The sequence below is a fragment of the Ornithodoros turicata genome, unplaced genomic scaffold (genome assembly GCF_037126465.1).
Source record: "Ornithodoros turicata isolate Travis unplaced genomic scaffold, ASM3712646v1 Chromosome54, whole genome shotgun sequence".
NCBI lineage: Eukaryota > Metazoa > Arthropoda > Arachnida > Ixodida > Argasidae > Ornithodoros > Ornithodoros turicata.
Window position 1 is genome coordinate 89828 of NW_026999382.1, and position 25510 is coordinate 115337.

General features: G+C 43.2%; 1 protein-coding gene across 4 annotated transcripts in view; it reads right to left on the reverse strand.

Annotated features, from left to right (window-relative positions):
- Positions 1–6474: 6474 nt before the first annotated feature.
- The window catches only part of LOC135374358 (5'-AMP-activated protein kinase subunit gamma-1-like), a 398802-nt gene continuing 379766 nt past the window's right edge, over positions 6475–25510 (reverse strand). For all 4 annotated transcript variants that reach the window (XM_064607350.1, XM_064607349.1, XM_064607352.1 and 1 more), the window contains 11 exons: positions 24670–24751; positions 23486–23544; positions 20692–20737; positions 20550–20601; positions 17782–17908; positions 15212–15292; positions 13341–13463; positions 12525–12596; positions 12350–12424; positions 9750–9843; positions 6475–7329 (listed from right to left, as the gene is read on the reverse strand). In XM_064607350.1, the coding sequence (XP_064463420.1) occupies positions 7205–7329; positions 9750–9843; positions 12350–12424; positions 12525–12596; positions 13341–13463; positions 15212–15292; positions 17782–17908; positions 20550–20601; positions 20692–20737; positions 23486–23544; positions 24670–24751 (936 nt within the window). In that variant the 3' untranslated portion in view covers positions 6475–7204. The remainder of the gene's footprint in view (positions 7330–9749; positions 9844–12349; positions 12425–12524; positions 12597–13340; positions 13464–15211; positions 15293–17781; positions 17909–20549; positions 20602–20691; positions 20738–23485; positions 23545–24669; positions 24752–25510) is intronic.

Below are 25510 nucleotides of genomic sequence, written 5' to 3' on the forward strand. Positions count from 1 at the left end.
GTATTTTACCTGTTGGAGGCTGTGACTCCGACGACTGTACAACCGCCAGCAAGGTTAGATCAGGTCAGGTTTTTACGTATTTCACTGTATTCATTTAGACTGCAACCGTCGCCAAGGTTAGGTCAGGTCAGGTTTTTACATATTTTACCCGTTGGAGGCTGTGTCTCCGACGACTGTGCAACTGCCTCCAAAGTTAGGTCAGGCGAAGTTTTTACATATTTCACCCATTGGAGGCTGTATTCACCTAGACTGTGCAATCGTCACCAACGTTAGGTCAGGCCAGGTTTTTTTTTGACGTCTTTCACCCGTTGAAGGCTGTGTTTGCGTATACTGTGCAAGCATAACCCAGGTTACGTCAGGCCAAGTTTTTACATATTTCACCCGTTGTAGGCTGTATTCACGTAGACTGTGCAGCCGTCACCACGGTTAGGTCAGGCCAGGTTTTTACGTATTTTACCAATGAGAGGCTGTGTTTGCGAAAACTGTGCAACCGCTACCAAGGTTAGGTAAGGCCAAGTTTTTATGTATTTCACCCATTGTAGGTATTCACGTAGACTGTGTAACCGTTGCCAAGGTTACGTCAGGTCAGGTTTTTACGTATTTTGCCTGTCGGAGGCTGTGTCTGCGAAGAATGTGCAACCGCCACCAATGTTAGGTCAGCCCAGGTTTTTACGTCTTTCACCCGTTGAAGGCTGTGTTTGCGTATACTGTGCAAGCATAACCGAGGTTAGGTCAGGCCAAGTTTTTACATATTTCACCCGTTGTAGGCTGTATTCAGGTAGACTGTGCAGCCGTCACCAAGGTTAGGTAAGGCCAAGTTTTTATGTATTTCACCCATTGTAGGTATTCACGTAGACTGTGTAACCGTCGCCAAGGTTAGGTCAGGTCAGGTTTTTACGTATTTTACCTGTTGGAGGCTGTGACTGCGACGACTGTACAACCGCCACCAAGGTTAGATCAGGCCAGGTTTTTACGTATTTCACTGTATTCATGTAGACTGCAACCGTCGCCAAGGTTAGGTCAGACCAGGTTTTTACGTCTTTCACCCATTAAAGGCTGTGTTGGCGTATATTTCGCAAGCATAACCGAGGTTAGGTCAGGCTAAGTTTTTACATATTTCACCCGTTGGAGGCTGTATTCACGTAGACTGTGCAGCCATCACCAAGGTTAGGTCAGGCCAGGTTTTTACGTATTTTATCTATTACAGACTGTGTTTGCGAAAACTGTGCAACCGCTACCAAGGTTACGTCAGGCCAAGTTTTTATGTATTTCACGCATTGTAGGTATTCACGTAGACTGAAATCGTCGCCAAGGTTAGGTCAGGCCAAGTTTTTACATCTTTCACCCGTTGGAGGGTGTATTCACGTAGACTGTGCAATCGTCACCAATGTTAGGTCAGGCCAGGTTTTTACGTATTTCACCCAGGAGGCTGTATTCACGTAGACTGTGCAGCCGTCACCAAGGTTAGATCAGGCCAGGTTTTTGCGTATTTCACCAATTCGAGGCTGTATTCACGTAGACTGTGCAGCCGTCACCAAGGTTAGATCAGGCCAGGTTTTTGCGTATTTCACCAATTCGAGGCTGTATTCACGTAGACTGTGCAGTCGTCACCAAGGTTAGACCAGACTAGGTTTTTGCGTATTTCACCCATTGGAGGCTGTATTCACGTAGACTGTGCAATCGTCACCAACGTTGGGTCAGACCAGGTTTTTACGTCTTTCACCCGTTGAAGGCTGTGTTTGCGTATACTGTGCAAGCATAACCGAGGTTAGGTCAGGCCAGGTTTTTACGTATTTCACCCAGTGGAGGCTGTATTCACGTAGACTGTGCAATCGTCACCAACGTTAGGTCAGGCCAGGTTTTTACGTCTTTCACCCGTTGAAGGCTGTGTTTGCGTATACTGTGCAAGCATAACCGAGGTTAGGTCAGGCCAAGTTTTTACATATTTCACTCGTTGGAGGCTGTATTCACGTAGACTGTGCAGCCGTCACGAAGGTTAGGTTAGGCCAGGTTTTTCCGTATTTTACCTGTTAGAGGCTGGTTTGCGAAAACTGTGTAACCGTCGCCAAGGTTAGGTCAGGTCAGGTTTTTACGTATTTTACCTGTTGGAGGCTGTGTCTGCGAAGACTGTGCAACCGCCACCAAGGTTATATCAGGTCAGGTTTTTACGTATTTCACCCATTCGAGGGTGTATTCACGTAGACTGTGCAATCGTCATCAATGTTAGGTCAGGCCAGGTTTTTACGTCTTTCACCCGTTGAAGGCTGTGTTTGTGTATACTGTGCAAGCATAACCGAGGATAGGTCAGGCCAAGTTTTTACATATTTCACCCGTTGTAGGCTGTATTCACGTAGACTGTGCAACCGCTACCAAGGTTAGGTAAGGCCAAGTTTTTATGTATTTCACCCATTGTAGGTATTCACGTAGACTGTGAGACCATTGCAAAGGTTACGTCAGGTCTGGTTTTTACATATTTTACCTGTTGGACGCCGTGTCTGCGACGACTGTGCAACTGCCACCAAGGTTAGGCCAGGCCAAGTTTTTACATCTTTCACCCGTTGGAGGCTCTATTCACCTAGACTGTGCAATCGTCACCAAGGTTAGGTCAGGCCAGGTTTTTACGTATTTTACCCATTAGAGGCTGTGTTTGCGAAAACTGTGCAATCGCTACCAAGCTTAGGTCAGGCCAAGTTTTTATGTATTACACCCATTGTAGGTATTCACGTAGACTGTGCAATCGTCACCAAGGTTAGATCAGGCCAGGTTTTTACGTATTTCACCCATTGGAAGCTGTATTCATGTAGACTGTGCAATCGTCACCAACGTTAGGTAAGGCCAGGTTTTTACGTCTTTCACCCGTTGAAGGCTGCGTTTGCGTATGCTGTGCAAGCATAACCGAGGTTAGGTCAGGCCAAGTTTTTACACATTTCACCGGTTGGTGGCTGTATTCACGTAGACTGTGCAGCCGTCACCAAGGTTAGGTCAGGCCAGGTTTTTACGTATTTTACCCATTAGAGGCTGTGTTTGCGAAAACTGTGCAATCGCTACCAAGCTTAGGCCAGGCCAAGTTTTTATGCATTTCACCCATTGTGGGTATTCACGTAGACTGTGTAACCGTCGCCAAGGTTAGGTCATGCCAAGTTTTTACATATTACACCCGTTGGAGGCTGTATTCACGTAGACTGTGCAGCCGTCACCAAGGTTAGGTCAGGCCAAGTTTTTACATATTTCACCGCTTGGAGGCTGTGTTTTCGAAGACTGAGCAACCGCCACCAAGGTTAGATCAGGCCAGGTTTTTGCGTAGTTCACCCATTGGAGGCTGTATTCACGTAGACTGTGCAACCGTCACCAATGTTAGGTCAGGCAAGGTTTTTACGTCTTTCACCCGTTGGAGGCTGTATTCACGTAGACTGTGCAGCCGTCACCAAGGTTAGGACACATCAGGTTTTTACGTATTTTACCCATTAGAGGCTGTGTTTGCGAAAACTGTGCAATCGCTACCAAGGTTAGGTCAGGCCAAGTTTTTATGTATTACACCCATTGTAGGTATTCACGTAGACTGTGTAACCGTCGCCAAGGTTAGGTCAGGTCAGGTTTTTACGTATTTTACCTGTTGGAGGCTGTGACTGCGACGACTGTACAACCGCCACCAAGGTTAGATCAGGCCAGGTTTTTACGTATTTCACTGTATTCATGTAGACTGCAATCGTCGGCAAGGCTAGGTCAGACAAGGTTTTTACGTCTTTCACCCATTGAAGGCTGTGTTGGCGTATACTTTGCAAGCATAACCGAGGTTAGGTCAGGCCAAGTTTTTACATATTTCACCCGTTGGTGGCTGCATTCACGTAGACTGTGCAGCCGTCACCAAGGTTAGGTCAGGCCAGGTTTTTACGTATTTTACCCATTAGAGGCTGTGTTAGCGAAAACCGTGCAATCGCTACCAAGTTTTTATGTATTTCACCCTTTGTGGGTATTCACGTAGACTGTGTAACCGCCCCCAAGGTTAGGTCAGGCCAAGTTTTTACATATTACACCCGTTGGAGGCTGTATTCACGTAGACTGTGCAGCCGTCACCAAGATTTTGTCAGACCAAGTTTTTACATATTTCACCCCTTGGAGGCTGTGTCTGCGAAGATTGTGCTACCGCCACCAAGGTTAGATCAGGCCAGGTTTTTGCGTATTTCACACATTAGAGGCTGTATTCACGTAGACTGTGCAAACGTCACCAATGTTAGGTCAGGCAAGGTTTTTACGTCTTTAACCCGTTGAAGGCTCTGTTTGCGTATAGTGCGCAAGCATAACCGAGGTAAGGTCAGGCCAAGTTTTTACATATTTCACCCGTTGCAGGCTGTATTGATGTAGACTGTGCAGCCCTCACCAAGGTTACGTCAGGCCAAGTTTTTAGATATTTCACCCGTTGGAGGCTGTATTCACGTAGACTATGCAGCCGTCACCAAGGTTAGGTCAGGTCAGGTTTTTATGTATTACACTCGTTGTAGGTATTCACGTAGACTGTAACTGTTGCCAAGATTACGTCAGGTCAGGTTTTTCCGTATTTTATCTGTTCGAGGCTGTATTCACGTAGACTGTGCAATCGTCACCAATGTTAGGTCATGCCAGGTTTTTACGTCTTTCACCCGTTGAAGGTTGTTTGTGTATACTGTGCAAGCATAACCGAGGTTAGGTCAGGCCAAGTTTTAACATATTTCACCTGTTGTAGGCTGTATTCACCTAGACTGTGCAACCATCACCATGGTTAGGTCAGGCCAGGTTTTTACGTATTTCACCCATTAGAGGCTGTGTTTGCAAAAACTGTGCAACCGCTACCAAGGTTAGATCAGGCCAAGTTTTTATGTTGTCATCATGTCATCAAGATCATGTCATGTTGTTGTATCTGTTCTTCCTCAGGAAAGAAATGCTTACGCTTGTCCCATCCTAGAGCTGGCAATACGAGAAATGCAATTGCTTTTCTTTGTGAGCTGTTGCATTCTGGTGGTCTCGGGTGTATTGCAAGCTTTTATGATTCTCCCTCTCTCTATTTTTTGCACTTTGAAACGCCGTGTCTATTGTAGGAAATTTATGTGCTTTAAAATGGTGTGCTCACTGTCCGTTGTGGGAAATACGAGCAACAAATAAAGAATGAGCCTATTCCCACTCTAGGGGGCAAAGCCCGTCCTTTCGACTCCCGTGGAAGGCGAGACACCGTCAAGATACGGAAAGAAACTCGATATTTAATTACTCACATTATGTATGGCGTACACTGAGAACGTTTCCCAAGCTTCACAAATTTCCGAGCATCGACTCCGAGGTCAGCCGCTCCAGGCTCTGTCCATGCTCACACGCGCTCACGGTTTTTGATCTGTCCGAGCCAAGGCCCCCTCCCACAGCGCGTGACCTAAACACGGGTTTTGCCTGGTGCCATCTATGTGTGGTGGCTGAATTCACCACAATCGTTACCCTACACCGCGAGACAATTGAGTATGAAAAACGTCCATCCAACGTCGGGCCCACTGCTATGCGACATTGAGGCCCATGGTCGGGCCATCAATAAAAATAGATTGCTGGCTAGGGTGAAGCCAGGGAGACTCCGAGCTGCAACCAATCTCGGTTTTATGCTGACATTACCTTGGCCCTATGTCGTTTAGGTCGGCCATGTACGGTGGCCCAACTTAAAAGCAGATTAAGTCGGGCCGCATCAGGCCAATGTCAATCCGACCTTGGCCCAGTCACTTTTACGTAGGTCGGGCCGACAACTTTTAGTCTGACACCATACATTGTGCAGACTTTGTGCCGACGTTCCCCTCGGGTAGCGCCATGAGATGTGAGTAGGGTGACCTGGACAAGAGTCGAACTGATCAAATTTTCCCTGAAGCACGCAGTGCTGTGGAAACGTCTGCTCCACGAGGATGTCTACACCTGGATGACAAGGTTGCCCCCACGCAGGAGCAATTGTCTATTGTATTCGAGCGGAGTTTCCCGACCAGAAAAGAGTACTGAGGGACGGTGGTCTTACCTTGACATGGGCGATAGTAATTCGCTCTCCAAGCATCAATTCGTAGACACACGGGTAGCATATTACCTGCTTCACTTTTTGCCCCCTCAAGCTACATAAGTTATGTCAGCATTATTAAAAAGTATTGGAATTAGCCACATGGTCACACCAATTATGGTATCATGGCAGCCCCCATAAAAAACGGCAACCAACTAAAAGCTCTCAAGTTTGATTCACAGGACATGCAGGCTCCTCCTATGGCCAGGCTCTGATTGTCGCGTGGAGGTCGCAACGTACAGAGTAGAAGACCTGAACTAACACCCACAGCAGGAACACTACTAACTATGAGATAGAGTTTGGAATTTTAATTGATGTTTTAAGGCTATTTATTGCACCCTCATCCTCAAGTGTGTCTGTGTTCAGCAAGTGTGCGATAAGGAGTTCCGAAAATGTGTGTCCATTAAAAAGAAAGGACTCTGAAATTTGTGGCAAAAGGAAATCTATTATTCAATCTCTGCATATTAATATACTTCATATAAGCACACTGAGCTATGTACATTTCGAACAATCACTTATTTACATAATTTTTGGCCATCCTCAGAAGAGATGCGAAAGAAAATGGCACTGTCTCATACCCACGTAGTCCTCATTCAACCGTTCAAAAGTAGAGATGCCCTCCATCTCTAAACATTAGAGACCAGTCAATTAAAGAAGCAACTGGATTACCGTAAATAAGTTCCCATACTGTGGCTCTATATACACATACAAATTTACCATGCGGTTGCTGATCGACAAACGGCTACTTGTATATAGGTATATTCCTCTTATATAGTATCATCTATGTGGTCTATGACCCGCAGAACAGAAGAGGCTGCACTGCGTGGCAAGAAAAAATAAAGACTGGAAACCATTTACCGATTAATTTTTCACCACATAACCTTCCCCAATTATAAAGGACAACATGGTTTTTCATCTTAAACAAAACAGAAAACATCCGCGAGAGCCTAAATCGCTTCAGTTGTCACATGCGAACCATGCAGCTGAAGTAGTAGACTCCGCAACAAACGAGACAATTGACACTCGATGCAGCTGGCCGTGTCGCTAAATATTTCCATTTTAAGCTGTAACAGCCCAAAGTTTGACATGCCACGGCAGGCGTTTTGTACGCGTAATGCTACATTGTTGTACAGAAGGACAGTTTTTTCCCCCGTATCACCCGTCACTGTCCGACGCAGTGTCCTTGGAATTGTGCTCCTCTTCGTGTGTCTCTTCGGATTCTTCGTGCACTGTGAGTGGAGAACTGTCGAGTAGACGGGACCTGTCGGGACGTTCCATGCCTGCACGGTAAATGCAGTGACAAATTTTATATCGGCTGCCACACGAGAAACACTCAGCGTGCCATCAATAATCAATATGGAGCAGATGTACCATATATAAGTTTTACCCAGCATTATGGTATTAGTAGAAAGTGGTTATACCATATTTACTCGCGTAATCACGGCACTCACGCAATAGACGACTTCAGGAACTCCCAGGGAGTTTGGGATCGCTTTGAGCTATGAGAACTTGCTTGCTAGGAGGGGAAGGTCTCTAAAGTGTTTCGGTCCCTCCTCATTTGGCCCATTGTTCATGAGATGTCGAGGTCACCAAAACAAAACGTGAAGAACTGTTCTCCCTTTTCCGTGACAATAATCTCCCAGGATGCCAGGGAAGGAGCACTATGATTTCCTCAAGTTGTCTATTAACTGCCTCCCCCCCCAGCTTGGATGCCCAAATGTTAACATACTTGCTACAGAGTGATATTAAACGGTAGGGGCAACGAGACTTTTGTGCACGAGACTGCACTTCTTCAGGTTACAAAAATATGAACATGGTACAGGAACATATATACAGTTGACGGGGGAGTTTTGGCATGAGAGGGTAACAGGGTGATGGAAAGGATGCAAATACACGTAAACATGAAAAGAACATACATACAAAAGATGACCAGAGGACCGTGAGTACGTGAAGACAGAGGTGGTCCACCTCTGTCTTCACGTTCTCACGGTCCACTGGTCACTTTTGTACTCCGCACTTGTGTCCTCATTCCGTCGCCATAACCCCCTTTTTATCCTTAATTCCTGGAACGTCACCTACATGCGTTCTCGTTTCCTGTGTAATCCCTTGGACTTGCGTTATGTTACGCTTCTGATACCCCTGCGTTTGTATTTATGTTCTGTGGGGTGTACAGCACGGCGGAGTATCGAGGGAAAAAATAATTATTTTTTCTACATGTTGTACTTGGCGAGATATACACCCCTGAACACACACACGTGTCAAGTCAACACCACAATGATAACTTGAAGGCCTTTCCACGTGCACCGTGAGGTCATGCTAGTTCTCCATCCACTGCTTTGCTTCTCAGCTGGGCCTTACCCAAGTAATTTTTCCATACAAACAATGCGTACATCCTGGAGCCTATGCAAAACGAAGCACGATGTTTCAATTCAATCCTGACATAAGGGCACTAGAAACGAATATTACGCTTAATTGCCGCCTGCATAACAAGTGCAATGACCATTACTTCAAACCCTTTTAACTCCTATAAATTTTGCTATTTAGTGAAACATTTCTAGCCATTGAAAAGATGATTATGATGCAAGCGAGGTCATGTCATGACACAAGGAAAAATGGGAGCATCCGAAAGAAGATTCCCTCATGTAGGTCGCCCAACAAAATGCATAATATATACTAATTCCGTTCCAGTATAGAGGCACGGCCACAGATGCTATGTTAAGTGAAAATGCAATCTGTAATAGTCATTTTGCAAAGCTACTCCATAAACTTGATGGGGAGTATCCCGTTTGACATATCTTCTGCTGCTGTCACATCTACTTCTCACCTAAATACCATCATGTTGCTGTCAGATACGTGAGGCACAACGCTTGAATCGTGGATTTAACCTGCACTTGGGAATACACAATGTTATCCATGCAAAGGCCAAGAGAAGCGAGTCAAGCGACCAATAGCCATCGGTCGTGCTAGTTTGCATAGACTCCATTGTGCTGCCACAATAAGTCTAATCTAATTCATCTAAGCTGCCATAAATCTTACATCAATCCTGAAATCTTCAACTGGAGCAGCTGTTGTTTCCGGAGCACACAAAAAGTGTACCTGAGACAATTGATGTTCTGAGGCTGGAACACATATAGCAAGGACAAAGGATGAAAGGATTTCATCATTCATTTCTTAGGCATTTGAGGCCTTGTATGTATTTGTCATTGCTATATGTGCTCCAGCCTCAGAACATCAATTGTCTCATGTTCAACTGATGCTGCTTGCGTCGATTCCGTCGTACGAATGTGTGTATGAGTGAAGAAGTAAGAAGAAGAGAGTAATAGAAGTGAGAGAGAGTGGTTGATTTGTCCCTTCAGATGACGCGCCCTTGGAATTCACTGGGGAGGTGTGTTAGCTTAGCTCAATTGGTAGAGCCCTGGACCGGTAATCCAGAAGATGTGGGTTCGGGTCCTACAGCTGGCTAACCTCTTCAGTGACTTCCATCTTTCATCAAAAACTATACCATTTTGTTTATTTTTGGGGTCACATGAGCATTTTTTTTTCTATCTGAGAGTTTGTGTCTCCTCTTACTGAAGCAGGCTTCACTTTGCTTCACTGTCACACAATGACATAATCTACGATGTCACATCCTACTATCAGGAACCACTGGACAAACGAGTTGCAAGTGATTGCAGGAAGGGAAATCTTAGAAAGCGCTCACCCATGGGTTTAAGCACCAGGTAAGAAAGGATATCCGAGAGAGATATGATGCCCACTACGTGGTCTTCTTCATCTACAACCACTAGACGGTGTACCTGCAAAGGGATAACAATGTTTCGTATTTAACGAAGGCGAAAGGATGTCCGAAAAAACAGCAAAATTCTACCTATATAAGATTGTGACAAGTCCTTGAGACAAGTATGTATGATCAGTCAATCCTCGTTTATCCTCCACTGGCTGTGTCCACGGAAGACGAAGCTTATATGCGCGTGACTTAAGCCGAACAGAACGCTCCGCTTCAGATTTATTGCAAGAGCTAATCTTTCAATATGCGTGTGTTCAACTAGGAGTATCTTTGAGTATCGGCAATACTGAAATGTCGTCCTCAACTTTAAGTGAGGATGTCTATGATATTACGTTAGACGTGCTCGGTAGTGCAAATGTTGAAAAATGTACTTTATATATGCGGATGATTTTGTCATGCAGCACCTATTGCCGATTAGAACAAAAAACTAAATAAGCTATCTCACTGAAGGCTCTGTGCATCTCCCTCAGAACACTAAATGCATCACCCTGATGCACAAGACACATGGCAAACAAAGGACACGAAAGGCACGAGACGAAGTAAAACTACCAAAAGTTGCTTAAGTAAGCTGTATGTGTGGGAGCAAAAAGTATTGGCCTGGTGAGTAAGTTTTTGGCATCATTTCAACTGGTACAGTGGTGCGCTTGTACGAGATATGTGGTATTTGCTGCATTCAATGTAACATCTGTAACGGTATTGTTACCACTCATGACAGTGAGATACCTCAGTAAGTGGATTCCTCAATCAGGTGCAATGGGTGACGTGAAGAAATTTCATCAGCATAACCAGAATGGGCAGCTTTAACCTATTTTAGCGTATACTAGCATCACATAGATACCACACACCATAGACATGAGCACTTGAGAAACCTTTCCTAATTGTAAAATGTGTGTGGAAAAAGTGAAAAGATACAATAGCTTGTTGCGAATAAGTAATAACAATAAACATAGAGGAAACTGTAGTTATGCAAGTAATGAGGAAGTATGGTAAGTGTTATCAGTGAAATCGCGAAATACTCGCAGTGAATAATGTAAGACAAAAAAGACAGGGCGTCGTGGTCTGAGATAGAAACCTATGCTATGAGAACATGGGAGGACCAAGCGAAAAGCGAAAATGTATGCTGACATCGCGGGCCAGTTGCATGCGCAAGGCATAGTAAAGACCACAAAAGAGGTGAAGAAGAAGATTGAAAATTTGTCAAATAAATATACTCGCGTTGGTTCGCAACAATTATATTTATGACGTTAAATCGACTTTAACTGCGGAGAAAATCTTTATGAAATGTTTTTAGACGTAAGAAAAATGATTTTACCAAGAAAGTATGATGCACTCCCCGATGTTAGGTGAGAGTTGAAGCTCGCCCATCGTCATCACCATGACTGCTTAGTGACACTTACTTATGCCATGTAGTAGGAGCGTAGTGAAAGTGACATTACAGGAAGGAGTGCACTCGAAATAAGTGACACTAAATTAGTACGTCTGACAGGGGTATTACGCTGGGTGAAAAGGCCCTTAAGTTTGGAGCAGAACATCATCGAATGAGCGCAATACCGCAAAAAATATCATCGCGAGGTATTCGAAATTATTCAAATTGGGCATTTTCCAAATCATTACAATTCAATTCGCTGTCCGAAGAAATTATTTTGATTTGATTCGCAGTGCAACTGAAATATTCGTAAACAATTCACGATGGAAATTTTTCTACTCGTAGGGCTCTACTTTAGACACATGTCTGCGATGATGCTTAAAGGGATGGGCGTACCCAGAAATCCCACCAATGAGACCACTACGTTTGGCATCAGCCAGCAATCTACAAGGCTAATTTTTTCGTCCAAAAAGTGCATACATATTAAATAAACGGCCGTAGAAGCTCCGGCGTTACTCCCTAAGCAGACGAGTGAGAGGGTGGGTTGTAACTCTATGAGACGCCCTCATTTGTTCTTAGGGAGTGACTTTTTCTCGTTTTTCCAGAGAGGAAATTCCGTCATACTCTCAACATCTGGCATCTGCTTTTGCCATGCATTCCATTGAATAACAGTCAAATTATGACTCGTAATATTTCTTGTCAGATTTTCAATATTGGGTCAGGGGTCAACGTGGAATAAAGTGACACTGTAGTTTCAAAATCTCCTGGAATGGATGCGACCATCCCTTTAAAGCTGTTACAACTTAACTGTAATATTAATCCCCCTTCCAATTTTTTTTCAACACCCTCGTACGCTTGCGATTCTGGATAAACCTCCGCCTGAAGGATTTCGAGTTGACTGAATTCAATTCGGGCAACAAAATATTTTCGAGTGTACATCCTCGTATGTCTAGTATTCTTTGCATTCTTTGCCCTCGAGGTCAATTGTTGCTGCCTCGTCATGGTGTACATGAATATAAATAGTTGTTCCTCTGGCTGCAAGTCTGTCATTTAAGCAACGTGTGCGTACAATCTGGGTCCCGAATAACCTGTCATCACTAGGCCAGGGAGGAATACAACTCTATGGGTACAATGAAAGGAGTGTTCTTACCTCAGCTTTGACAATCCGTTCCATGACAGCAAGGAGCGTGTCATTCAAAGTACACTTCATCACTCCTTCGAAATACTGAAATGTATGAAGGCACAATAAACCCCGGCTCCATATATCAGCCTGTACATCGTTAACAGTGTTGTATGTGAACTGAAATTAAATTCTGGGAACGTACCTGATCTCTGTGTTCAAGTGCCTTCTTGATAGTTATGTCGAGGTTATTATATGTCTTTTCAGCTGCTAGATTCTGCAACAGACAAAAAGAAATGGTGTATGTATGGGTAACGCAGCAGGGAGTATTAAAGGAGCAGCCAAAAACCCCTTTATGAGCTTTTCATTTACGGCTGCAGTGGGTTGCACAAAAACAATGACCGTGGGTGACCTGTGCAAGAAGTCTCTGACCTGGATGCACTCCCCTCAACTTGTTCAGAGACTTCGTAAAAGGATGAATGGGTGAGTGATGTGGGGAGGATGCAATGTTGTTACAGTTTTCTCCACACATCACAGATTCCGAGGTCACACACAAGACTAATTTTTCTGGGCATTCCCATAAACAGAGCTGTGCACTCATAAGATATTTAGCGAGAACAATTTGGGTGAATGCAAGTTTTGACCCGAATAAAACTGGCTGACAACTCACAAACAATGTAAGCCCGTAAAAGTAGGATGCAAGAAAGCTGGTGATAATCTGGGAATAATGACATTCCTTAAGATTGAGAGACAAAGAAGGGTCAAGACTTGTCCTGTTGCTTCTTGTTCGTAGTTGTCTTTCGTGTCATAAGGAATGTCATCATCTCCAAATGTGAGGCCGTTCGTGACAATCGAGTGCTAGCATGCACGGACTGAGACGGATATGTGAAAGCACACACTAAATTTAATGAAACAACGATTTAAATCTTCGTAGCTCCCATTTCCAGATATCGTTATCATTTGTTATTTGTGTACTGTGTTATCATGGAACAATTAGGAGTCAGAAATACCACAAACTTACAATGACATCAAACTTTGCATAAATGTCGACCACCTTTCCCTGATCGTCCACCACAGGAAGAGCAGAGACTCGCCGTTCAATGAACTGATTCAGAGCCACGATCAAGGGAGTACTGGGTTTTGTCTGCAAATGGTAATATGTTATCATTTCAGTGACATCAAGTGACTATGAGTGGTTACCACTGTGCTTTTGTCGTACGTTTACAGTGGAACCTCATTAATTCCAAGTTTCAAGGATGGCGACAAAATTTCAAATGAAGCGAGGTCAGCCTGAACCTTTATTGAGCAACACAAAATGGGTGCACTTATATAGGGTTTGTTGCCATGCACTGTTGCCACAAAGTTCCATACAACACTAGTTGAACAATCCCAAAAGAATACCATCATCACTACCATCCTCACCCATACCACAGGTTAAATAAAAAGTGTGTTTTCCGTAACAGTTAGAGTACAGGATTGCAGGTTTGCTCATTGCCTACTTAGCCTTTCGGTGTATTCTTCAAAGCCATCATCTGGAAACTGTACTGTAGCTTGCTGCAACTATTTCTCAGCAATACTTGCTCTGTGAGGATTTGTTTTGAGGACAAACACTAGTAACAATTGTTACGATTGGGACTGTTTCCTCACAATGCCACCCAGACACAGCCAGCCTGACCCGATCCGCTCGTGGTGGAATCATACGACTTGAGTGCCCTGGGAGTGATGAACAGGATAAGGCTGGAGTTCATGGGAGAATTTCTCAACGTGTTCAAACGGCGGGATATAAACTATGAATTGTATATTTGTGATTTTCTTGTATAAGCGAGATGCTGTAGGACCTCGTGCCTTTTGTTCGTCCACGTTATGTAGAATAAACATTCTCCTACAATGGACCAGGCCCTGCCTTTTCCTTGAGAGCTGACTTGCACGAGAATCGCAACACAATGGTGACGTAGCTAACAACAGCAAACCAGAGGGTATGCTAGCTGATTGGCCAGGTTGGCTAGCCCACCATGCATTGACAAAGCAGGAAGAGAGGCCGACAAACATGGGGCTTCCACGGCACCTTTTAGCCAGTTCCACGGAAAATTTTAAAATTAAGAATTAAAGGGGCACTAAAATGCAAAAACAACTTGCTCTCAAATGAAAGTCAGTGCTTCAATTAGTTGACACAGCGCTACCATTTAGAAGAAAAATGCTATGACAACAGAGACATCTTTGGTGGCAACGAATGGAATCCAGAGGATTGGCGACATCCATGAGACAGCAGGAGAAGCATGCCTATCGTGGCCGTGTGGGTTTGGAACAGGTCCGATAGTACTGTTCCGTATATGCGCGGCATGATGCGCACTGCTGCGATTGAATACGGATTCACTAAATTGTAGCCTACAATAGTTCTCGCGAATGTTTCAATGACAACATTTATCTTCATGTCCATCTGACAGTCCCCTTCGCAATGCGCACTATGTTTTTCACCGGGACTGCCTCATGGCATAGCACGCACGTGCAGCGTGGACTGAAAACACCGATGCATGAGCTGAAACCACGTTCACTGCATAGCGCCGAAGCAAGAAAGAGTCCAGTATAATCTCGACTGTAGTTCCATAACGGAATCAAAGTTTTGAATTATCGTAACAAGTACGGAATTAACGTAGCATATAATGCAATTTGAAGTGAACTTGTTTCGCATTTTTGCGCTCCTTTACGCGCAATGCAAGGTACCTGGAATTATGGGGTTTGGGGAATTTAGTGCATGAACTGCAGTGAGCCTTTCGATTAACCGGCATATTAAATAAAGCAAGTTTCAACTAGCGAGGTTCCACTCATGTAGCATACTTGAAACATAACTGACCCCTAGAAGGCACAAAAGACAAAGAAGCAAAGCAAACCTACAGTCGCAATGTTCTCGTAAGTTCCAATCCTCAGTTCCCGAAGACTCTGGTCCAGATAACTGGGATGTGGTAGCTCGTAGTACTGGAAGAACAAGATAGACAATAACTACATAGAAGGCGGAGGCAATCTAGCTGTACCATAGAAAATAGACAACAGAACAAGTGGGCAGGCTCAAACTTATTCGAGAGGATCATGGGAATACCTATTGCTCAGACAATAAGACTTCCAACATCAATGACACAATTTGCAAAAGAAAGCTGTTGCTGCTATAGAATATTATTGCACATGATGTAGTAGCTGTAAAGCGCATTCCTTTCTACTAAACAAAGTCATTCTGAATGTACACTCGCGTTCCATCGTGCAAGTCGTGATGGAGTATTTTCACTGACTCTCCTCACTTGCTGTGCTGTAGTTGATGAGCCGAGTGTGATGAAGGAAAAAAAAAACGTCCTGTGAAACAGCACAGTAACAGCACTGTGAAACAGCACGTCCTGTGAACAGTAAAACCTCCAAAGTCGGACAAGATTTCATTGCACCGACGGGCTCCCATTGGAACTACATGGGGACGAAATACTCTATGTCGGACACCTCCCTATCCTGGATGTAGGACATGGTTTTCGCTGCTACGTCGGACAAAACCCTGGGCAAATTACCTCAATCTCGGCCCACCTTTGCACCAAACCCTGACTTTCGCCATTTTCCCCTCTTTTGATGTTTTAGTTTTTCCAGTCCCAAAACGGTCGCTATTCAGTCTACATTGTAACTATTCTTTGTCTTCGCTTTGTCTAGAGTCTTTGAACGTGCACTGCACCATGGCAACGAAATATGGGCTGACACTTCATAGACAAGTCCTTGAGCTTAATTCCAAGTGGGTTTAAATTATCGGAAAACTGCAAAGCTCCATTGAGTGGAATCTGCACAAATTAATCTACCAAAATCAGTAATAATTATCGGTGAAGAGTGGGTAGAGAGGTACCACTAATGACCATGAATTGAAGAAGGGGGACATTTCTGGCAACACAGCTGCGATCCTTTCCATTTTTTGTTTCCCTCGTATTTTGTAACTCGGACACCTCCTGAAGTTTGGCCCATTTCGGCTGCACCGCGGGTGTCCAAGATAGGGAGGTTTCACGGTACAGGGAAACGGTACTCTCTAGGCTCTGAAAACTGTACCGCAGTTCGAGGAAAAGCCACAAGAACCAAGACAAAACTTATACGAAATGACACAAACACCTGCAGACTCTTAACTCAAGTTTTACTACAATAACTAAATTAAGGGGTTATATTGGGATAGTTGGTACATAGATATACGATCTGGAGAAAGTCATTTACAGATGTTCTAATGTACAGCATATCACTCAATAGTACCAGTAAGTGGTTTAGTTCTGCAGGAAACAAGAAACAAAGTCAAGAAAAATTTTGTACACTATGTGTCATACAGTTAATATGATCAGGTGGGACAGGTCACACTTTTATGGTTTTAGTCCCCGCCGTCTCACCAGCCGATGGAACGAGTCTTGTCCCGCTTTTTGGTCACAGCGAATCCCGAATAGAAAAAGAAAAAACATGAGGCTAAATAGTGGAAAACTTTTCAACTTCCTCTTAGCCTTGTCACAGCTCACATCTTTCCACGGTATAGCCAATTAAACCATAAACCAGCTGTGTTGGTTATCGAGCCATCCCAGAGTCAATACTCTGCCTTAACCAAAGCTCGCTTGCGCACACTTCGCTCACTGAGTGCCTCGGTGGGAGCATGGTACTGGTATAATGATTGGTCATTGTGGCGCTAACAATAATGAAGAAACTGAGCCGCAAGTTCAGTGAGCCTAGGCTGAGATTTTCCCTTCATATCTGCAAATATGAAGACACGATGAACAGAATACGTTCTGGTCAAAGTACAGGGTGTGCCCACGCCTGCTGTGCATGGAAAGTGTTGAGCTATACCTTATCTGCACACACCCTGTACTTGATGTGCGTGCTACGTATCTAAATACGTGTCTAAATGCAAAAAAATAAATAATAATAATTATAATAAAACAATGACATTAGGCGAAATAAAGAGAGTTTGATATGTTCCCCCTGACCACAGGCGTCCTGCCCTGGGGTTCCGCAAATATGGCCACATTCCATATGGTGTAACTTACTGCCTGTAACATTATCTTTTTTTTTTCCTACATTTACCAGCATGGAGCAAACCTGGAGATTTGCATAATGCACGAGCGAAAATCAGTTCTATGCTCACAGAGTTCTGGGAGTAAATATACACTCTTTGGCTGATGGCTTTAATTGGATGGGACATGTCTTGCAACTATGTGCTGCAGAGCTTCTAAGTTGAATTATAGTCTTATCTCGCATAAAGTGCTAAAATACATTTCTTGAAACAAAAGCTGTTGGCGCAAAATAATTTGGTGTCTCTTTAATGAGACAACCATGGAAATGAACCGTGCCACAACGGTCAGTTTCTGAAGTAATCTGAGCAACTTGTACCCTGCCACTGAGTTGCTGGTGGCTACTACCCACTGAGACCACTACCAGTAAGAATAAGAAATACCAAACATGCGTGTACTTACATAAAGGAAAAGGAACTTGAGTATCCTCTTGTGGGTGAGTACGTAAAGTACATTTCCTGTCTGAGGGTCAATGACTGGGAGACGGTGAACCTTATTATGGATCAGGGTGGTGATGGCATCACACAGGCTGCAAAAGGTGTCCACTTGTAACTCACTGAAGAAACATTTTGTGCACTAATGGAATTTCTCCCATCAGTTTTTCAACAAGTTCCAGAGCACACTCCAAAGGTTTCATTACAAAATGTGGGGAACCTGGTGCTATATGTACTGAAATCTGAAATTTGGGATGAAATCATGCACTCTTGATACAGTCAGGCGTTATAGACCGTTTACAGCAGAGTTATCTGGGTGCCGCCATCTTAGCGCACTGCTTGCCTTCTCTTTCGGCTGCCTGTTGGCGCACGTAGTACGGCTGTGCAACCCAGATACGCTTTCTCCGAGTTTAAACTTTTTGCAATGAATTCCGGATGGAAGGATGACACGAGGCTTTGGCCGAAGCTTCAACGGTCAGGTGAGTACATTTGCTTGATTTAGAGTGATATTTCTGTCCTCGTGCGTCCCACATGGTCGGCCCCACTACCCTCGAGTTACTACATATTTCGGCATTTTCTTTTTTTCCTCTTCTTTTATTGCGCATACGTTACGTTGTGGGTACGTTCATAATGTAATATTGTAAGATCGTGATTTCTTGCTTTTTATCGCGAGGGTTGCGGTAAAACTACCTCAGAAAGATATATCTTTCTCATATATGCATGTATGCATATATGCATGTAAGGGCTGTTATGTTGTCGTTATGAAGTAGCATACTTTTATTGTTGATTTCAGATGTGTGGAACCACATGATCAACCAGCTAGAGAGAGATGGAAAGCCTCCGCTCAACCACAGAGAATTTGCAAAGGGAACGAAGCTGTTTGACAGCGGCCATGTCGGTGTAGTACTGTGCCAGAGCAACGATGGTGTATGAATTTTAAAGGCCGACATCAGGTAGACACAAACAGTGAGCAGAACGTGTATTACAGAGACTTGCTTCGGGCCCACTTTGGCGGCAACATGCACATGTATAGCGGGTTTGAGCAGCAGGTGCAGTCATGTTTGTACACCGCTCATCAATTTTGTAGAGGGGAAAGACAAGAGGCTTACGAGTGCTTCGTGCACTGACAAGGCATGTACACGGAACCGTTCAACTGCAAGGAACGTGACTCCTGTTACTATGGGGGAAGTTTATTCTCACAAGCAGCAGCCGACACCTACAGCACAGTTTGGGGCTCACACAGAAATGCTGCGCCACTTTGAGGGTTGCATTACTTACCCTCGCTGGCTTTCCCGCTTTGAAATCCTTCCTCCGAAGATTCGATACCTACCGTTGTCGAATCAGCTTGTTTTTCTCTTTGTGGAAACCCGCGCATTGCACATCGAATGCGGGCAGTCTTTGTATAGCCAACAGCTTTGTTTAACAAACAGCTTCGTCCCACACGATCAGATCTCTGTCACAGTTTCTACCCTCAATCATGGAACAAGTCTTTCCTCTGCTTTTCCAGATTTTGCACAGAACTGTAGCACAGCAGCAAAAAAGGTCGGAAGCACTCACATAGGCAAAGGCACTCGCAGAAGGCAAGCAATGGCGTGGCTACTGTGGCGCCATCTATTAGCGCCCGAAGCAACTGGCTGCTGTAAACGGTCTATAGGCACATCTTGCAGGCAGCAGAAAAACACCATTCACGAGGACACAACACTTTACAGACGGCCTCTGTATGCGTCCGTAAAATGTTGTGTCCTCGTCAATGGTGTTTTCCTGCCACCTGCAAGATGTGTCTATACCAACCCACCCAGCTTATACTAAGTACTGGGTGTTATAGGGCTATATGTCAACAACTGGGCAGGGTGGTATATACCGTAGAAGAGTGATCTGTTCCCCCTCACCGCCGATGTCCTGCCCTGGGGTTCAAGGGTCTAACTAAAGCAGGCCTTCCACAGACCCTATTGCATGCTGTGGTCAAGTTATTAATGCAAAAACCCAAAATAAACGAAAATATAACCTCCAGTTTACAGAATTCAGAGTCAATGAAAAGTATGTCTAACTTCCAAGTGTTGCCCTGTGTGCACAGAACTGCAAAACCTCAAGAAGGTTGCGCAGAAATTTGGTGTAGAGATGGTGTTTTCGTCCCCTCATAAGACAGCTGCACAGTGCGCAGCTGCCAAAAAGGGCCCAGGAAAAAGGGGGTCTTGCACGAAAAGGATGTAAAAAAAGGTTTGTCCTCTGCATTAAAGAAGTTGTTTATAGAATTCCTCTCAGTTGCGGGCGAGTATATTTTGAGCGAACTGACAGAGTCTTAAACAACAGTTTAAAGGAGCACGCAGCTTCGCCTAAAGGAGTAGGAGGCGCGTATCTTCCTACGCGCTGTAGGAAGTGCTAACGTAACCCAGCATTTGAATGAACCCGGGTCCTACACAAAGCAAAAAAAAAAAAAAAAGAACAGCTTGAAAGAGAGATAGTTGAAGTAGCTGAAAAAAGAAGTTCCTCTGGTTGTATTAGTAAAGCTTCAATTTTTCTCACAGATGAGGAACTAGAATTTTTTCGCTTGTGTTTTCCTTTATCACTTTGGTTCAAGTTCTGTTTTCTCATGCCAAAATTGCTGTCTTCTTTTTGGCTGATATGATGGTCTTATCTGCCATACTTATTCTTGTACTGGCTGTCTTAGCAAAGTGGGATAGCGACGCGCATGCACGCATTAATGTATCTGGGCTTGGGAGTGACTAATGTTCTTACCTGGCATCTGGCCCAATGTTGACGAGTGGCCTTGAGGTATCATTCAGCACATCTAGAATGAATAATGACAATATTTGTGGCTTCAGACAAGTGCTTTCCATGTTTCTACTATCGGACATGCTGTTGAAGCTTTTGCACTCACTTCTCCATGTTTCAATCTTGTGCTCCTCCAGTTCTTCCATTCGTACCTGAAATATTGCAGGATAGGACATTGTATTTGACACAGATCACATCATGTAAAAACATAGAGAACACGAAAGCAGTTAATTATTAGGGCTGTGCATTTCGGACTTCATGGTCAATGTTGGAAATCCTGGAGAACTTTTAGCCTTCTCGTTCAATTCCACAATTCTGGAATGGGAAGAGAATCGCCAAAACATTGGCTCTCGCTATGTATATCAGAGCAGCACAATGCGAATGCATGTCTAGAAGTGGGTCGTGATGTAAAACATACATTCTTACTAATGTTCTTACTAATACTGAAGAAGGATAGAATAGATAGAGTAGGTAGGAACTTTAGAATATATTTCATAGCATTACTTTTGAAGTATGGTAACGTAACCATACAAATGCTGAACTGAACAAGAAATGTTTCATGCTCAGCTTTTAAAATCATCAAATTTAATGGCGAACAAAAAAAAAGGACACCAGTGTTATCTACTTTAGCAAACAATAATGAGTAAAATAAAATAAATAAAATAAAAGAGCAAACAGTAATAATGTGACCTACTGGAGTTATTTTCATGGAGGGATGCATTATCATATGGCAAAGTTGTCAAATATACCCTCAAGCACTTCCCAAAAGTATCCTTCTATCACAATGTAGTTGTTCAGAAAGATGACATCAAGCATAGAACACATGTTTCTCTGAATTTTGAAGAAACTTGTTTCACGTTAAACGCAAGAAATATCAATCAATACTTTACCATACATGTCACCATTTTTTGCGGTCACAGCCTCCGACACTTTTGGGACGGCAAAATCCACAACTAAGATTATCTTTGGGATAAATTTGGGGGAATGATATGTGACACATATTATGTATACTGAATTTATTTTAATGCTGCGTGTCAATACTTCAAAATGACTAACACCTGGCAGAATGATACGTTGTACTCTGCTTGGAAATGAGCTCAAAAGTGAATTTTGCGATTGCTCGAAACACTGCAGTTTGGCAACATCAGATAAGGATTTCGCAGTATCATAAATAAATATATGCGGAGAGATAGTTAAGGTGAGAGAAAACATGGGAAATTTCAATTAAGCTCCGAAGCTGCTTCTCTCTGTTCAGTGACCGCCTGTGCAGTGACGGCCCCTCTCTGTTAGTAACCGTAGGTTACTAAATAGTGACCTTTCAAAATATTTGCAAGATACCAAGTTACTCGCAAAAGTATTTGAGATATATAACTTAAATACTCTACTCAAGTTACTGTACAATCATGTACTGTAGATCATAGCGCCCAATTTCTTCCTGAATTCTCGTGCATGAACAGCACCCGATTTTTCTTCCCCAAATTTGAAAAATCATAAAACCTGAAAACGAAGGACCCTACAAACAAGTTGGTGCGCATTCTTACAGACATCTCAGTGAGGGCAACTTGCTGGGTAAAAATCGAGTTTCACCCAATAGAGGCAACCTTCAATTCGGGGAAAGAATCGGGTTAAACCCTAAAACCTGAGGCTCTACATATGCTCTATAACGACTGTCATGCACCAGCTCATGAGAAAGGAACTCACACTAGAACAGCTTCTACACATGCATGACCAACATACACAACAAGAAACACAAAGTTTTTGTTGTGCAGTGCAAGCAAAACAAAGTTTTTGTTGTGCAGTGCTCGCACTAGCACTGCACAACAAAAACTTTGTTTTTCTTGTTGTGTATGGTTGGTCATGCCTCCACAAAGGCAATATACGAGCACTTTTAAATGCAGGAAGTACGTCCGGCGATTTTTTTCTGATATGGCCTCTAACGGCCCCACTTCAATTGAATCAGTTCAGATTGGTAGAAGCTGTTCTGGTGTGAGTTCCTTTCTCATGAGCTGGTTGACATGACAGTCGTTATAGATCATATGTAGAGCCTCAAGTTTTGGGGTCTAACCCGATTCTTTCCCCGAATTGAAGGTTGCCTTTATTGGGTGAAACTCGATTTTTACCCGGCAAATTGCCCTCACTGAGATGTCTGTAAGAAAGCACACCAACTTGTTTGTAGGGTCCTTCGTTTTCAGGTTTTATGATTTTTCAAATTCGGGGAAGAAAAATCGGGTGCTATTTACGCGCGAGAATTCAGGAAGAAATTGGGCGCTATGATCTCTGTTTGATATGTCATCGGGGAATTTTCGGGTGAAACGAAAGGCATATGAAACAAGCCACTGCTGTGACACTGGGATGAGAAACAAGAATCTTTATATTTCCGCTCAGAACTGGGGCAGTGAATGACCGTGGTATTCAAACACTTGCCCCACAAAAGCTCGTCTTTCACTCCTGCAGTTAGGGATTATAAAAGGAGGACAAATAGGTTGTCGCAAATAGCTCTCTTTGCTGATATTATGATTCACTTTTCCGACGGTTTACCTAGAACGACAAGTTGAAGGACTGCAAGGATTTCAGGTAGACATTGGGTTTTACCCGAATTCTTGAAAACATGTTTGGGGGTAACTATTGTGAAAAATTGGGCAATTAGTTTGAGTGGTGACTGAGCCTGATTTCTCCCTGAATTTAGCATATACTGAAAGTTTCTCCACCCGAATTCGCAAGAATTTAGAGCACATGTTTATTTACCCGATTTTCACCCCAAAAATTTAGAAAAAAATATTGCCATTCGGACTGTGAAAATAAACTTCAGTTGCCACAGCTGAACGCTGCTCTGTCTGTCTTCTATCGTGTTTTCTATGTGCATTCTAAATTTCATGTTCATATTAAATACAAAATCTTACCAGAGGGGACTTGTAGTAGTTTCTCAGAATGTAGATGAAGTCTGTGATGGTTAACATACCTGAAATAATAAGTGATAATTGTCACATAGCAGAAGCTTCAGGGGCAAAACAAGAGTAGCTTCACTGTGGTCTCTACTGAATTATGCAAATGCCACCACTCCCTTGTCATATGAAACTAAATATCCTGCACCAACCAATAGATGTGTCAAAAAACAACTTGAATGTGATGAAAACTAGCGCTTCAATACAAAGACACGAGGTTCCCTCGTTCCTTTACAGTAAACATCCACATTATCCCCCCGTTGTATGAAATCAGTTAGTATTTTGTAACGGTGGTGTCAACAGATTTCAGGCAGGTTGCAATAAAATTCAATTTGCATTCAAATACTTAACTATGTTAACAATCTTTCCTCTAACCTCAAAAGTCTCAAAGTGTTTCCGCCGAAAAGAAATGCACAAGCTGGCAAAAGGTTTTGTGGCACTGATTCCGCTACTGTAGATTTGTCCCCAAAACATATTTGCTAGCTGCAGCTGTATCTCCTTCACCCTTATCTGTTTCTCTCCACACCTTTTTCATCAGATTTCCTGAAATTTCTATGGCTCGAAACATAGTTGTCTATTGCAAAGGTAATACGCGCTAATGTTGTTACGCAGAAAAACGCTGTACTCCACCAGTCTTGGTTTTCATATGCTTTTCGTGCATTCATTTTTGAAGGGGTAGTTTGCTCTAGACAGATTGTATATTTCTGTCAGAAAGGTTCATGCATTCCACGTCTTACCAATGTTCTACGTTACTCAGCGTGAAATTGTACCGTATAATTTAGTATTGGCATCACAAAACCCTGGAATCCCCCAACAACAGTGTTACAGTGTTAATAGTATCAGCTGTATCACGTAATGTCTAATACCTCTGGGGCAAATTTAATGTCACTTACAACATTGTTTCGTAATATAGTAATATAAGCATAAAAAGAAAAAAAGAAAAACAGAATGAGCTACGCAAATTGTGAAATATTCCCATACACATATGGTTAAAAGCGTGGTTTTTGTTCAAATAAACGTATTGTTTACTGTATATGTATAGAAGTACTCTTCCCTTCAGCCTGCTACAGAGCTCACAACATCAGAACGTTCTCGATTGAGAGAATTATATTTGAATGTGTAGATAAAATTGTGATACTTACCAATGAACTCTTGCCTTGCACTATCCCAAAGCGGTGCTGCCCTTACACCATTGCTGACCAAGGCAAAAAATGCTTTCTTCACCTGAAAACACAAATTGTATTCATTTATACTTATGCAGCACCATAGGAGGTGTAGGCAATCAAAGATAACACTTGCAAGGTCATCTGCAGTGTAAAAATACAGGTGTTAAAAAAGTCACAGACATTATGCTTCCCTTGTATGCGTGTGCTTTCGAGGTATGCATGAGCCATTAAAGCTAACATACCCTAGAGGAAATTTTGAGAGGCGGCTCAATCACTCTCCACGTTACATTTTGTTCCCAGGTAAGGCCAAGATATCGAATAAGATCTCCTATTTGACATCAAAGTGATCATAGTCTTTGCTCCATTACTCCAATCAGGTCTGGGTCAAGCGTACAATATAGATGTATTGTACGGAGGCTGTATGTTAACTGCATTGTTGGATTCACGAAAGCAAGCAAGCGTAGCAAGATTGAAACAATGCTCCGAATTTTAGAATGAAGCATAAATGATATGCTGGGATTTCTATTTTTTACTGTACCTTTTAATAAATGGGTGATGTTTTACACTGTTTTATACTTTCCGAGATTCTGTTAATTTCTCATTTGATCGTGAGACAAAAATATGACAAACTGCATGAACCATTCCTAAATAGGACTTGTAGAATTGCAATTGCATGTGGAGGCAGATGATAGTGTTAAACCACTTGGTTGGAACTGCGTCTTCCATGAGTCTGGTCCAGCATTTAGTGGCACAACTGTACCATTGTTTCATGTGTTGGTCATGTGTTGATCACTGACATTCAGGAGGTTTCCCAGAA